This window comes from Vespa crabro, chromosome 14, assembly GCF_910589235.1.
Source record: "Vespa crabro chromosome 14, iyVesCrab1.2, whole genome shotgun sequence".
NCBI lineage: Eukaryota > Metazoa > Arthropoda > Insecta > Hymenoptera > Vespidae > Vespa > Vespa crabro.
Window position 1 is genome coordinate 5,057,882 of NC_060968.1, and position 13,578 is coordinate 5,071,459.

Sequence of the window (13,578 nt, forward strand, 5' to 3'; positions counted from 1 at the left end):
CAGGAGATGGAAGAAGAGCAAGCGTGTCGAAGAAGAACAGACCACGCAGAAGTGGGACAACACGACGAAAGGACTCGGTTCGTCCTGCCAAAACAGAAGCCAAGGATGCAAGAAAAGTCCTAGAAAATGAACAAGACAACGAACAGACAAGACGCCATCGTAGAGTAGCCATGATCGTTCTGGGAACGTTCTTGTTTCTTTTGGCTGCCTCGGTTCTCGTAGTCGTCGTCACTTTGACTCATAGTTCCTTTCACAGCCCTCCTACAGGCTCCAAGGAGTTAATCAAACATCGTGCACAACGTAAATCATTGGACTAACTTAGATAAAGCATTAGATCATAAGTCATTTTCGAAAAGCTTTCGCGTTTAACATCTTTTTTTTTTATTTGTTCTATATTCATATCTTAACAAAAATGACACGAGTCTTTTAAAAGCAAAAAGATGATAACGAAATCCTTTACTTACAATCCCGTTGGCGGTTAAGAATATTTTTATTGTTCCAGTTCGCAAAGAGAACGAAGAGTTGCTAAACTCCCTGAACAGGGACTTTGTGCCAGCTAACGCAACGGCATCTCCCTAAGGACTACGATTTCCAAGACGAAGGATGTATCCTGTTAGCTTTCGAAGGTTTTCAACCAACACGACGCTTCGTCGAGGAATTCGACAAAGATTTTTCAGTGAAGATACGTTCATAATACGTATGGTGGTATATTTTAAACGGCCGTAGGCCTTCCTCATTTCGAGTAACGACCAATGAACGTTTTCTCACATCTTTCTTCTGATCTCTCTACTTTTCAATTTCTCTACTTTTATCATACCTGCTTCAGAGAGAAATCCCACGCAAAGTTTAATTATTGAGATCGGTGGTAATGCCAGGTAATATCGATCGATTCCATAGATAGTCAGCAAGTTTACTAATTAGGTTTACTTAATTAGTCCCGACATCGAGATATTGTTTTCAAAGTACTCTTCGAGTTTCAGCAGTAAGTAACACGTTATCGATAGTTAATAGTGCAATCAGCGGGAAAGGAGGAAACTTTGAATTGGTCGATTTCGCGAAGTCGAAGAAGGAATCAGCAACGGAGATATATATACATACATATATATATATATATATATATATATATGTGTATGTATGTGTGTGTGTGTATATATATATTTCAAGTTGTCACTAATATTTATCGACGATGTTAAATGTCGTTCCTGTGAGAACGCACAGGAATCATTGGCAGTGACTACTGCTTGTTGTGATCTACAAATTTTGGATCGTTATTGTTGTTGGTACAGCGAATGTTGATAGGGTCCTTGCACTTTCTAAATTTTCTCGGCGAATTCCACCTCGTGGATTGTTTTATAAACATTGTTTCAGAAAGAATTCGCAAAGACACGACTCGACAATCGTTCGTATACCGAATGCCGACAACGAAAGAAGTAGTTAAACTCTAGTCACGAGGATCGCTGTTGAGAGTCATTCGGAATAAGAAGGATCGAGAGTAGAAATATTTCAAATAAAAATTTTTCAGATAAATTAATCGACGTGAAAAAAAGATTCGAATCTCGATTCTTCTGTACTTGGATGCGTTCTTGGTTAGATTTTATCGATCGATCAATAGCTTCACGTACGATGTATAGAGAGCCATGTAAATAAAATGTTCATTATTGTCTGTCGTGATCGTAAGAATTAAAAAGAATAAGAAGAAAAAACTAGCGACGAGGATAAAAAGCCAAAATTATTGTTGTCAATTGTTTGTATGATATAAAATTATTATTGTCTTGTAGAGCATATACGATCGCGTATATTGAGATTTAGCCTGTATAACTTTAGCAATTAAGAAAGGATCGCAAGCGATCGATTTACAGCTCCTTTTTTTAGTGATTCGATTCTTCGCCGGACCGACGGATCGATCGATCTCGAACTCAAAATTGAATTGGTTTTTATGACAACAGATATATACCAAAGCAAAGACACTCGCAATTATTAATCGACATTGCTTCGTTACAAACTCAGGAAGATCTTTAACGACATGTTAATCGATCATTCGTCTCTAAAATAAAACAAAAAAAAATATCTCATCAGAAGAAAAGAAAAACATTTTTCACAGGTGGCAGGTATTTTGTTAAATCGTAACGTCTTGACAACTTACTCGAATCTTTACAAAATTAATCTTTGGCTCGTGTCCAAAATTATTCGCATCGATTGAAAATAAGGAGAGAGAGAGAGAGAGAGAAAGAAATTACAAAGTGCTCTCTAAATCGGAAGATTAACTTCTGAATACCACTATTTTACACTATACTCGATTAAACGATGGATGAATGGGGACCGGATCAGGCATGTTAATTAATTGGCCAAGATAATTAGTAGTACAGACTGCACACTTTCAAAGGAAGATTATGATGATCTACGAGCGACGTTCGTCAAGCGTGTATATTTGGTATTTGTATTTTATTTTTTTGGTCAACTATTAATAATATACTGTTGGACGTTGTAACGTCTGATTTAACGAGAGAAGAAAAAGAGAGAAAGTTACATACATTTTCTTTCTTTTCGTTTTTCTTTTCAATTATCTTCAAGAAATCCTAGAAAATCTTCTAGAAAGCTTTCGTTTTCTCTCTTTCCTTTCTAACACTATTCACGCTATATAAAAGATAGCAAACAATGTATCCTTTAACTTCGTAACTATAGTTAGTCTCATAAATCGATTGGCCTAACGTGAAAAGAGAATAACTTTTACCAAGGAAAAAATAATGAAAAGAAATGAAGTAAACACGAGATATACACCGTACAATCGTAACTTTATACGAATTCTAAATTAAGATCTTTAACTTTCATTGGGTGTGTTCACCGTAGTGACGTAGACTGCCGTCACTCTCGATTTTAACGTTCTCTGTTAAACGTTACAAACGTGTAAGGAAGGAATCGAGGAGTGAAAGAAAAAAAAAGAGGCAAGAGAACCTCGTACGCGCTACTTGAGAATAGCTACTTGAGAATTTAAAGACATAAATCGGCTTCATATAATTATAATTATAGTAATAATAATAGTAATAATAATAATAATAATAATAATAATAATAATAATATTATTATTATTATTATAACGTTAATGATAATAAGATAGTAATGGTAATAGCGATAATAATATTAACACAATACTAAAAAGAAGAACAAATAACAATAACAATAATATAATATTAATGATAACGATAAATGCTTTTACGTGCAACTTCGGCAAGCGATTTAATGAGCACACTTTTTAAGAGAATTTTCGTGAGTGCACTCTGGCCTCTATGTCCGATAAGTCATCTTCGATTAGGAAGAGAAATGAAGTCGAGGATAGTAAAGTCTTACGTTATAATCTATTGTAGTGAGAGAATTCCTTTCACTGAGATATTTATAATAGTATTATAGAATAAATGAAACACTGAAGCGTCCGATGAGAAATAAAATGCAAAGAGTGTATGTGATAAGTATGTGCGATAAGTAAAAAGCAAAATGTTTTTTCTTGACAATCACACTCCAGAATGAATGAGCGTCTGTTTGTGTATGCGTGTATATGTATGTTCATAGGGACTTTTTGTGGAAATATTTTTAAGGGACATCCAAAGGAAAAAGGTAACTTAAAACTTAATTGCCTGTCTTTACTACGTCTCTTTATATAAACTTGAGAACAAATTATAATAGCCAAATTCCGAGCTTCCTTCACTTTCGTCTTCCCATATCGAAAGGAATTAGAATTCTATGCTTACTTGTATTAAAAAATAATCGATACGTTTTAGATCGCGTCGAACGAGTAAAGAGAAATATTTTGCAAAGTTATTCTACTATTTAAAAGGCATTAACTCTTTTCAACTCTTCTCTACTTCGACAAATCTTAGGAAGAATTCGTTATTTATTTCTTTTTTCGCAATTAGAAACATATATTTTGTAGAAATTTCGTCGGCGATGAACGAACGTTTTAGTAAGATTAAAGAAATGCTTTTCCAGGGAGGTACGTATCCAGTCGTGAACGAAATAAGAAATAAGATCGTAAGAGAAAAAGAGAGAGAGAGAAAATTAGAAGCAAGATCGCTCAAGTGAGAACAAGTTCCAGAGGCATAACGAAAAAAAAGAAAAAAATACACGAAGAATTTTAATAATAATTTCGAATAAAACAGCGGTGTGTATAATAAATGACGTTACGAGATGTTAATGAGTGAAATATTAAAATTTATGTTTCTATATTGTAATAACATTTATGTATAACGGTTATTATAATGCAAGAATATAAATATTAATTGTCCAGTTGATGAATGCTTCCACTTTCGTTCCTGTCAAAATCACGATAGGATGGAGGAAGAAGATGAGGAAAAAATTCTACCAATATTTTAGGTAAATATTAAAGTTTATTGTTAACGTTAAATTGCGAGCTTCTACATTGTAGAAATCTGTACGAAATAGATTTTCGCTAGTCTTACACCCTGCCTAAAAGGGACTTGTAGAGAGTCGTGCAATTGCGTGAACATTAACGTGGCACTATTAACTTTAAAGTGCCATCTACTATATAAGCTTAGACATGTTGTATTGAAATAGTAGATACAATAGGACACTTTGATCTTTCATATACTTGTTTATATATATATATATATATATATATATATATATATATATATATTCGGACCAGTTATATTCTACGCCAAAGCATTGCTTAAAAATTGTTTTCGTTAATGTATCTTTCACCCTGCCTAAAAGGGAAAAAATAAGTTAGTCATGCTTTAGTGCTCAATCCTTCTTGCATCAGGGCCATTGGCACGCGCATTTTTTGCGACATTCGCTTACGTGCGTGCGATATTTTTTAATAACGCTTAATCGTAATCGTTATATAACGTTGGTCGTTCATTTTGAACCCTGCCTCAAAGGGATAAGAAGATGTTTCTAATCGTCGAACGTTCTCTCGATTTTTGCATATGAACCATCCGTCATTTACATTTTTTTTCGCTGAGAACGTGCTACGATAAATAAATATACTTTACGATTAATATTAATCTATCAGTCTCACTCATTTCATTATTAAACCCTGCCTAAAAGGGACGATGAGATGGTCATGCGCGTTTGCTCTATTATTGAGGGGGCCCAGCTAACGCATTTGAAGTATTCACTCACTTTCTCAGAAATCAATCGTCGATCAGTCATCTTCTCTGATCGACAAATCTTTTAGAAAGTCGTGATTACATTGGATTCACATTATTGAGATTGCCTAAATACTCTTCGTAACAAGTTTATACTATTATTTTGAATATTAAATTGTCAAACAGGAGTTCATTCGACTCGAAACATACACGTGCTTTTGACATTATTACACGACTATTTTTTATCGAGCAAGTCATATTTCTCAATGAAACTATAATACTCGTATAAACTTTCAGTTATCTTTGACAATCTCATAACGTTTATCCAAGCTCTTTCGAATGGAATATAAGGGCCCTTACTTAATAACTAAAAATAAATCTAATATGATCCACTAATGATAAAACTTAACGCATTAAAGAATCGATCAATGTTTCGTAATTTCTTTTGCACGTTTCTTTTTTTTTTCTCTGTAATAAAAAAGGAAAGCAATTCTTAAAATCGTAAATCAGAGATTCACAAATTTGAGTTCAAATTTGGCCCATTGAAGAATTATTTTTTCAGGTTTGATTTTGCTAGTACTTTTTTACGGCGCTTACCTTATCAATTAAAACAGATTGACAGTGAGGATCTACTTTTTGAAAAATTATGTGTAAAAATCGTGTGTAAAGAAAAAATAGGATAAATGTTTGTCAAACCTTAAACCGAGCCCTCGCCTTTATCTGTCTTTTCCTATCAGACTTAAGCTATGGTGTTTATATAAATCTCCTCTTGTTTTTTCTTCTTAGCCTCCATTTTCTTCTTATTGCAATTGAGTTCCTCCTGTATTTCCAACAAAGATTTCCCTTTGGTTTCTGGGACGAAGAACAATATGAAGATTACTCCAATAAAACTGCTTATAGCGAACCATCCGAAAGCGCTGTAAACTCCAATGGCATCGGATATCACTTGATAAAGCTTCGATACGATGAAGGCCAAAAGAGAAGCCCAAAGGTTAACCAAAGAAACCGCTGTACCTTTTACATTCGTTGGAAATAGTTCGCCTAACATCATGTAAGGTAATGGATTCAATCCCAATGCGATTATCAACTCGTAGAAAATTATAGAAACGTGAAGGATCCATCCGTGTCCGGCCATGTCAAGATTTAAATAAAATTTCAAAAAATAGAAGCCACCAGTGATCGTGAGTGAGACACCACCGAGGAAAGTGGTAATTAAAAGCAAAGGTCTTCTGCCAATTTTATCGACGAGTGCAGCTGCACCTAATCCAGCGACTAACTGCAGTACACTCAAAATAATGACAGCTATCCCAGCAGAAAGGCCAGTGTCTGCTTCGTGAAGAATTTCTTGAGTATAGGACTCTATCGCAGCTATACCACTGAATTGGAGAATCAGTTGAAGGCCGAAACTTATTAGGACGGCTCGTCTATTTCCACGAGTATTGAAGAGTTCCCAAAAGTGAATCTTATCCCTGAGATCTCGTATCACTGTTTTTTGTATCTGATCCATGTCCTCTTCCAACTCCTCCTTCGTCGATTTTGGTTTAAGCTGTTTCAGATTGTTCATAGCTTTTCTTTGTTTATTCTTCATTAATAAATGATAAGGTGATTCGGGCATCCAAACGAAGGATGCGAAAAATGCGATTGATATGAGAATACAGGCATAAGACAGTATCTCGTACGATACAAATGGACCAACCGCATGAGCGTAAAGCTCACCAAAAGTTACCATCAGTTTTATAAAAGATCCCAGAGATCCTCTGATCTCTTTATCCGCGATCTCGCCGATATACATCGGACAGACGACGTATACTATACCTTGACCAATTCCACTGATGAAACGAGATACATATAAGACATAGGGATTCCAAGCAATAATGATCAAAATCCATCCGATGGCCAAAGGTACAGCAGCTAGCAGAAGGCTATGTTTTCGGCCTAACCAATCTACTATAAAAGCGGCTATAATATTGCCAGGTATAGAACCCAACAAGTAGAAGGAAGCTATCCAGGAAGCATCGTCGGATGTAATTTGTACATGAGATTCCAGAGATTTCAATCTTGGTAACATTGGTGATGTCCAGCCAATGTGGGCGCCCGTGGATGCCAATGATAAAGTGGCTGTATCGAAAAGTAATTAATCAAAATGATTGATAACGATACCAAAAATAAGTTTCATCGTTTCTTTTTAACAATAACTTTAAACGATAGTAGTTGGATCATTTACCTGTAATCGCTGCCAAGTATTGGGACCATCTCTTAGTTCGCGATTTGTTCATCTCTGTTATTTCTTCCTTTTAGTCGACTGAAAGTAATAATTCGTGTTATATAGAGATTTAAACAATAGGCTCCTTCGAAATAATGAAAGTCATTTAACGAAAGTGAAGTTTCTTTGGTACATTTTGATTTATTCGAAACTATTATCTGCCTATCGATAATGACAATAAAAAATGCTTACAGAGATTGGAGATGAAACTTGCTGATGCCACTTAAAAAAAGGAAAAAGCTATTAGTCTCCTTTCTCTTTAGTACATTTCAGACGGAATAAAGAGCATTCCGAAGATTGTACATTTTATACAATATTTTATCAGTGAATTTCTTATCGGGAACACATTGTCCCCACTTGCGAATAAACTGAATATTTTTTAATGCACTATTCTACAATAAAATCAAAAGACATTTCAAAATTGTATAGATAAAATGTAACGCTAATTCAAATAGACATTAAGTAAACAATTTTGTTGTTATTTGAACAATTTCGAAACGTAATCGTTACTTACTATTAATTATATTTCCTGATAAGTTACAAGTTCTCTCTCTCTCTCTCTCTCTCTCTCTCTCTCCCTCTCTCTCTCTCTCTCTCTCTCTCTCTCTCTCTCTCTCTCTTTCTCTTGTGCGTAACAAAATTATTATAATAACATGCACTCCTTTATTTTTGATTGTAGCCGATCAAACGCGATACATTTCATTAAAAATTTTATTATAACTGATATTGAAATTATAAAATAGGTATATATGAACAGTTGTTTCGTATATCAACTGTTTCAACAACTTCGCTAATTTTTTGTAATATATTCAGTCAGTTTATTTAAAATTTTAACATCATGAAAGAAATGAAAATTTTGAATATTATCTGAGACAAACAAAAGCTATATAAGATTCAAATTCGAAAGACAAATGTCAGTGTGCTTAAACTTTGCTGCAAACGTATAACTCAATATTGTCGTTAAATATAACATGAATTTACAAAGTTATTATGTACTCAGTATAATCTACTGTTTCAACCAATGCTTCATCCACTCTGATATGCTTATTTGATTTCAGTCTACAAAGAATATAAAAAATTTTAGTTAGATCAACTATAATTTTGTTGAATTAAACTTTTTTTTTCGATTCTGATAAATTCCCCTCGTAAAATTCTTCGTTATCAAACTCCTCAACAAATCATTCTAAGTAAGACAACAATGTTATCAAAAGTGACATGGACTCAATGTGTTCAATGTCTTTAAATACGTACTTTAAATTCCCTGTTCTTACGAGAAAAAGAGAGAGAGAGAGAGAGAAGAAAAAGAACATTTGCAGCTGCATCTTATCTGACAGTATATTATCGTCATACTAAATCCTCTAAACAGAAGTTTCATGCAGATGCAAATTTCTAACGGGAATCAACGACGTAGTTAAGTGAAAAAGAAATCGGGAAGAGATGACAATACTACGTAGATGCATTTTTGAATCAATATTTTCTGTAAAAATTTCCACGAAGAAGGAATAACAATATGACGTGGTTAGTATACGATATACAAATATTGTTTCATATCTATATAGATTTACAATATTGTTACGCGCGTCCACGCGATTGAATGAAAATGAACTTTAATAACAAAAAAAAAAGAAAAAGAATTTATATACAATTAACAGTTTAACGTATTCTCTTAAGAAAATATAGAAATATTTTAGAAGGTCCGCGAGTCATGTTCATTCAAGACGAGTTCCTTTTGAAGACACACACAACAACTCGTTATTGTTATGTATGTCAAATTCTTTGGGTGCCTAGAAACGACCTTCTAGTTCCGAGTTCACTCCAAACTCATATATCTAGGCTGACTCATGTAGTAACAATATGTAAACTTTCATAACATACTCTAATATAGTATAGTAATATCTTGCGATTATTATCGATCGTACAATTCTACTAAAGATTAATTAGATAGAAAGTTCAATTATAATGATATAATGCATTAGAATGTTGATTTGAAGAGAAGCGAAGAGCGTAGTCGTAGAAATAGAAATTTTGTTTTTCGCGCGTCGTGCGACAGTCGCACGACGTCGAGATATCGATCGTCGTCGGCTAGAAGCGTCCTATGTTTCGGAGCAGTCGCACGCAGTCACAAGGTACCTGTCACAATTGGATAATCTCTTAACGAAGAAGGTCGAAGTATAGAAATAAAGAGAGAAAGATCAAGGGAAAAAGCTTCATCATAGCTTTCTGCATACGAAAAACTATTGTTAAGTGAGAACATTTTGTAGAAATTAATTGAATTCTTCTTAAATTGCAACTCTGCAACTCTATTCGATCGCTCGGAAAAAGACCGAGTACAAAGATGTGCGGTGGTTTTACGTGCTCGAAAAATGCGCTGACAGCACTAAATATACTCTATATTGTAAGTATAATCCCATATACAATATTTTTAATATCGTTTACGAGAGAGAAAGATGCAATTTAATAGGTTAACAGATACGTTCAATATGATTTGACACGTTTCCCTTTAATAAATATCAATGATCGTATAGGTCATCTAGTGACACAATTTATGAAAAGTAATTATGTAAATGGAAAACTCTATCAATCTTTTTTTTTGAGATTTTTTACAGGTTGAAAAAAGTAGCTTGATAACGATACTCTGATAAGGTAACTTTTGATGTCACTAATGTGTATATATATATATATATATATATATATATATATATGTGTATGTATGTATATATATACTATAAGGTCGTTTATTTGTGCAGATAATTTCCCATGCCAGCAATGGTTACTTATCAGAATTGTCAGAATGATTTTGCTTTTTAGGATAGTCCAATTATAAGAATAGTATCCATAGTGAACGTTTTCTTCTTATATATTATATTGTCTCCTTTAACTTGTATAAATAACATCATTTTAAATCATTGATGATTAAAATTAATATCCATTTTTAGGTCGTTGCATTTATTTTGATTGGCGTCGCAGTTTATGGAAGAGCATCAGCTTTAGTTACTAATCTTCCTATAATTGGTGGAATTTTAGCGTGCGGAGTGATACTTATTCTCATCTCCATTCTCGGGCTAATCGGTGCTGTAAAACATCATCAAGTTTTATTGTTCTTTGTATCCTTTTTTAAGAGACATATATTATTGAAGACAAAGATTCATAGATAAATGAAAAATTTCCCTTAACCATATATCATAGTACATGCTTATTTTGTTCCTTCTATTTTTGATTCAATTCAGCATTGCTTGCGCTTGTCTTGCAGTTAATGCTAAACAACAGGAACAACTTGCAGAACAAGTATTCCTTCATAACATTATATTTTCTAGTAACATTTCATTTACTATACATATATCACATACTTGCATATATTTTGAAGGGATGGAGACGAGTTGGAGATGATTTAAGAGCTAAAGTAGAAGAAACCTTCCATTGCTGTGGATTTAATGACACTGTTATTGAAAAAGATCCCTTGGCATGCCATGATAAAAATGTAAGTGTATTAGTGAACTGAGAAAAATTCTAATTTCATATAATACCTATATAATATTATTTTTCTATAGAGAACTTGCTGTCCTTTCTCTGACCGTGAATGCACTGACCGATGTCCACTATGTATGCAAAAATTGCAATCTACAATTGATTATGCCTTCAAACTTTGTGGTAGTATAGGATTATTTTTCAGTTTTACAGAGGTAAGACAATGGATATATTTTCCATCTTAAATTTTATATTAAACGAAGATATCAATGTAATGTTGTCGTTAAATATCATGTGAACTTTTGAAAAGTTTTGTACTGTCTCATATATCCTAATATAACACATATTTCTCGTAAATCACAGTATTATAATGAAAAGTTATTTTGCTAATGCTAACATATATACCCATTACAGTTTGTTGGTGTTTGGTTGACCGTGCGGTACAGGAACCAGAAAGATCCGCGAGCTAATCCTAGTGCTTTTCTCTAGTCTAACACCATCGCCATGTCCTCTATCTCCTCATACGACCCTCCTAATAGATGGTGGGTGGTATCATAATGTTGGTTGTGGCCTTTGTATCACATTATTTTTCGTTTCTTTCGTTATCCAAAAAATACCGTAAAATTATATTATATAAAACAATTTTCTCTGATGCATAATTAACAATTCAATAAATTTGATTTTTCAGGTGATCGCAGCTTTTGTAGCAAAGCATTACAAAAATCAGCTAGATCCGCAGCAGAAAGCTGCAAGAGCTGCATTTCCCCAACTAAATTATCTTTATTAATATGATTCACTTTTATTTTCTTCGTAGAAAAGTGATACTAGATCCACGAATATTGGATCTTGCTTTATATCCGTAATCAATAGAAAATACATGATTATCATCTAAGAGCCAGAGAACAAATTTTTATGTATCTGTTTAAGGATGAGATAAAAGTACCGTTTCTGATTTATAATGCTCGAAAGAATTCTACAATATTATAATATGAGAATGAACAATTTTACAAAATTATTACGTCTATAAAATATATATGTTGTAATAATTTACACAAAATGCTCAATACAAGCTTTAACACATTGTGTGGCTTAATGTTGGATATACTTGATTATAGGTACATTTTCATAAGCACCTTTTTGATGAGACTACTGTGCATTCCATTTTTGTTCTAGTATCATATTTCATATCTATTAAATGCACCCATATCTAGCTATTACACATAAAACATCTCTTTATTATTATATCACAAGTATATTCGTAGAATTCTTTAATGAAATTTTTAGACTTTCACAATATTGTGTAATTATAATTTCATACTACTTAAATTTTCCTCTGCCATATTACCATTAAGTAAGTAAAATAGGTATCAGTATTTCTTTATTATTGTTTATAAAAATATGATTTTCTTTCTAAGACTGGAAGAAACCAAATAATTTTCATATATAATTTGATATTTCCAATTAAATGATATTTTTTAATATTTATTTAATATACATTATATTGTGTCTTAAACATGTTCAAATTAAGAATTATACTTGAATTTTCATGAAAGAGAAGTTAACAAAATTATACAAATTATAGTCTTCCTTTAAATCACATTTTATGAATTCTGCAAATTTTTATATATTGTTTTTGCAATCGCCGCTTACATTAATTCATTTTCTTCTGTATATAACATATGAAAATATTAAATGCTTCCTATGTTTAGTTTAACGTATATTCTAATAAATACGTTTACAATAGATATTTATTTAGTTGACCATAAATTAGATCAATTAAATCAAAATTGTAAAATATCAATGATCTTATTTACTATTACAAAGTTAATATAATTTATATCACATTAGTTTGTGTTTAATCCAATACCATAATAGATCTGCATAATTACAATAATATAAGAAAATCAAGTAATTTCACGATGTGCATAATCGATTTTTTATAATAGTCGTAGTATTTTAACATTGCTTATAATAATATAGCTTTAAAATAATATAGATTGTATAAAAATAATTTAGATAAAATGCGCAATTAATCGACGCATTTTGCTGTAACAGAATTTTCATGCTTTTTATTTGCAATGATCTATTAATATTTATTTAGAAGTAATTTAGTTTTATTTTCATTTATATTGTGTGAAATATACTATATATTATAATAGTATGTCTTGCTTGAAATCAAGTTTTAAGCTAATCCTAAATAATATTTGAAACCTAAATATATAAGATATTAAAATTATATAATTACTTAGGTAGAAAAATTATAAAGATTAGAAAGAATTGTATTTAAGTAGTACATTTGCCTATGTTCATCTTAAGATTCAATACTGATGGTTTTTTTTTTTTTTTTCTGTTTTTTAGTGAGTCCTCTTTTATTTTGTTATTATATTTTAAGTTATATACATTTTTCATACTTGTTAGAAAAATCTCATTTATCACGTTAAAGTACAATATCTTCAAATCAAATGACTACCAGACCTCGGAATCTTTTAATTTGTTTGAAAAATAATGTTTGATAAAAAATTGTAATGTTACGATTATATCCAACAGCTACATTGCGGTCTATATAAATTATATTAGCATTGTAAACATAAAGTTCACATTTATACTTAATGAATATAGTATAATGCACATTCTTCAAAAATGTATTAACAACGATGTATAGATATTGATATATCTGCGATGAATTAATAAGAATACAACATAAAATATCAAGTTGATAATTAATAAATCACTGGAGGTGCTTGTATA

General features: G+C 32.0%; 4 protein-coding genes across 6 annotated transcripts in view; 3 read left to right on the forward strand and 1 right to left on the reverse strand.

Annotated features, from left to right (window-relative positions):
- Positions 1–4,281, forward strand: part of LOC124429047 (lateral signaling target protein 2 homolog) — a 19,830-nt gene extending 15,549 nt beyond the window's left edge. Inside the window, exons 4-5 of one of the 2 annotated variants that reach the window (XM_046973833.1) lie at positions 4–300; positions 503–4,281. In XM_046973833.1, the coding sequence (XP_046829789.1) occupies positions 4–300; positions 503–579 (374 nt within the window). In that variant the 3' untranslated portion in view covers positions 580–4,281. The remainder of the gene's footprint in view (positions 1–3; positions 301–502) is intronic. The other variant, XM_046973832.1, reaches the window with a different exon arrangement.
- LOC124429053 (carbonic anhydrase 7-like) overlaps positions 1–13,578 on the forward strand; it is a 393,187-nt gene that overhangs the window by 218,040 nt on the left and 161,569 nt on the right. The gene's annotated exons all lie outside the window — the stretch shown is intronic.
- On the reverse strand, positions 4,360–7,764 carry LOC124429039 (facilitated trehalose transporter Tret1-like). The gene is made up of 3 exons (XM_046973816.1): positions 7,558–7,764; positions 7,327–7,404; positions 4,360–7,220 (listed from the first exon to the last, which is right to left on the reverse strand). The coding sequence occupies exons 2-3, from the start codon at positions 7,376–7,378 to the stop codon at positions 5,842–5,844; spliced, it is 1,431 nt and encodes a 476-aa protein (XP_046829772.1). The 5' UTR covers positions 7,379–7,404; positions 7,558–7,764; the 3' UTR covers positions 4,360–5,841.
- Positions 9,434–13,576, forward strand: LOC124429054 (tetraspanin-31-A). Of its 2 annotated transcripts, XR_006943364.1 has the most exons (7): positions 9,441–9,760; positions 10,302–10,469; positions 10,552–10,650; positions 10,730–10,843; positions 10,914–11,045; positions 11,245–11,372; positions 11,519–13,576. XR_006943364.1 is itself a non-coding variant. In XM_046973846.1 (6 exons), exons 1-6 carry the CDS (start codon positions 9,701–9,703, stop codon positions 11,615–11,617), a joined length of 672 nt encoding a protein of 223 aa, XP_046829802.1. In that variant the 5' UTR covers positions 9,434–9,700; the 3' UTR covers positions 11,618–13,576. The 2 variants fall into 2 exon arrangements, 1 of the variants encoding a protein (XP_046829802.1); XM_046973846.1 differs by lacking the exon at positions 11,245–11,372 and having other exon boundaries at positions 9,434–9,760.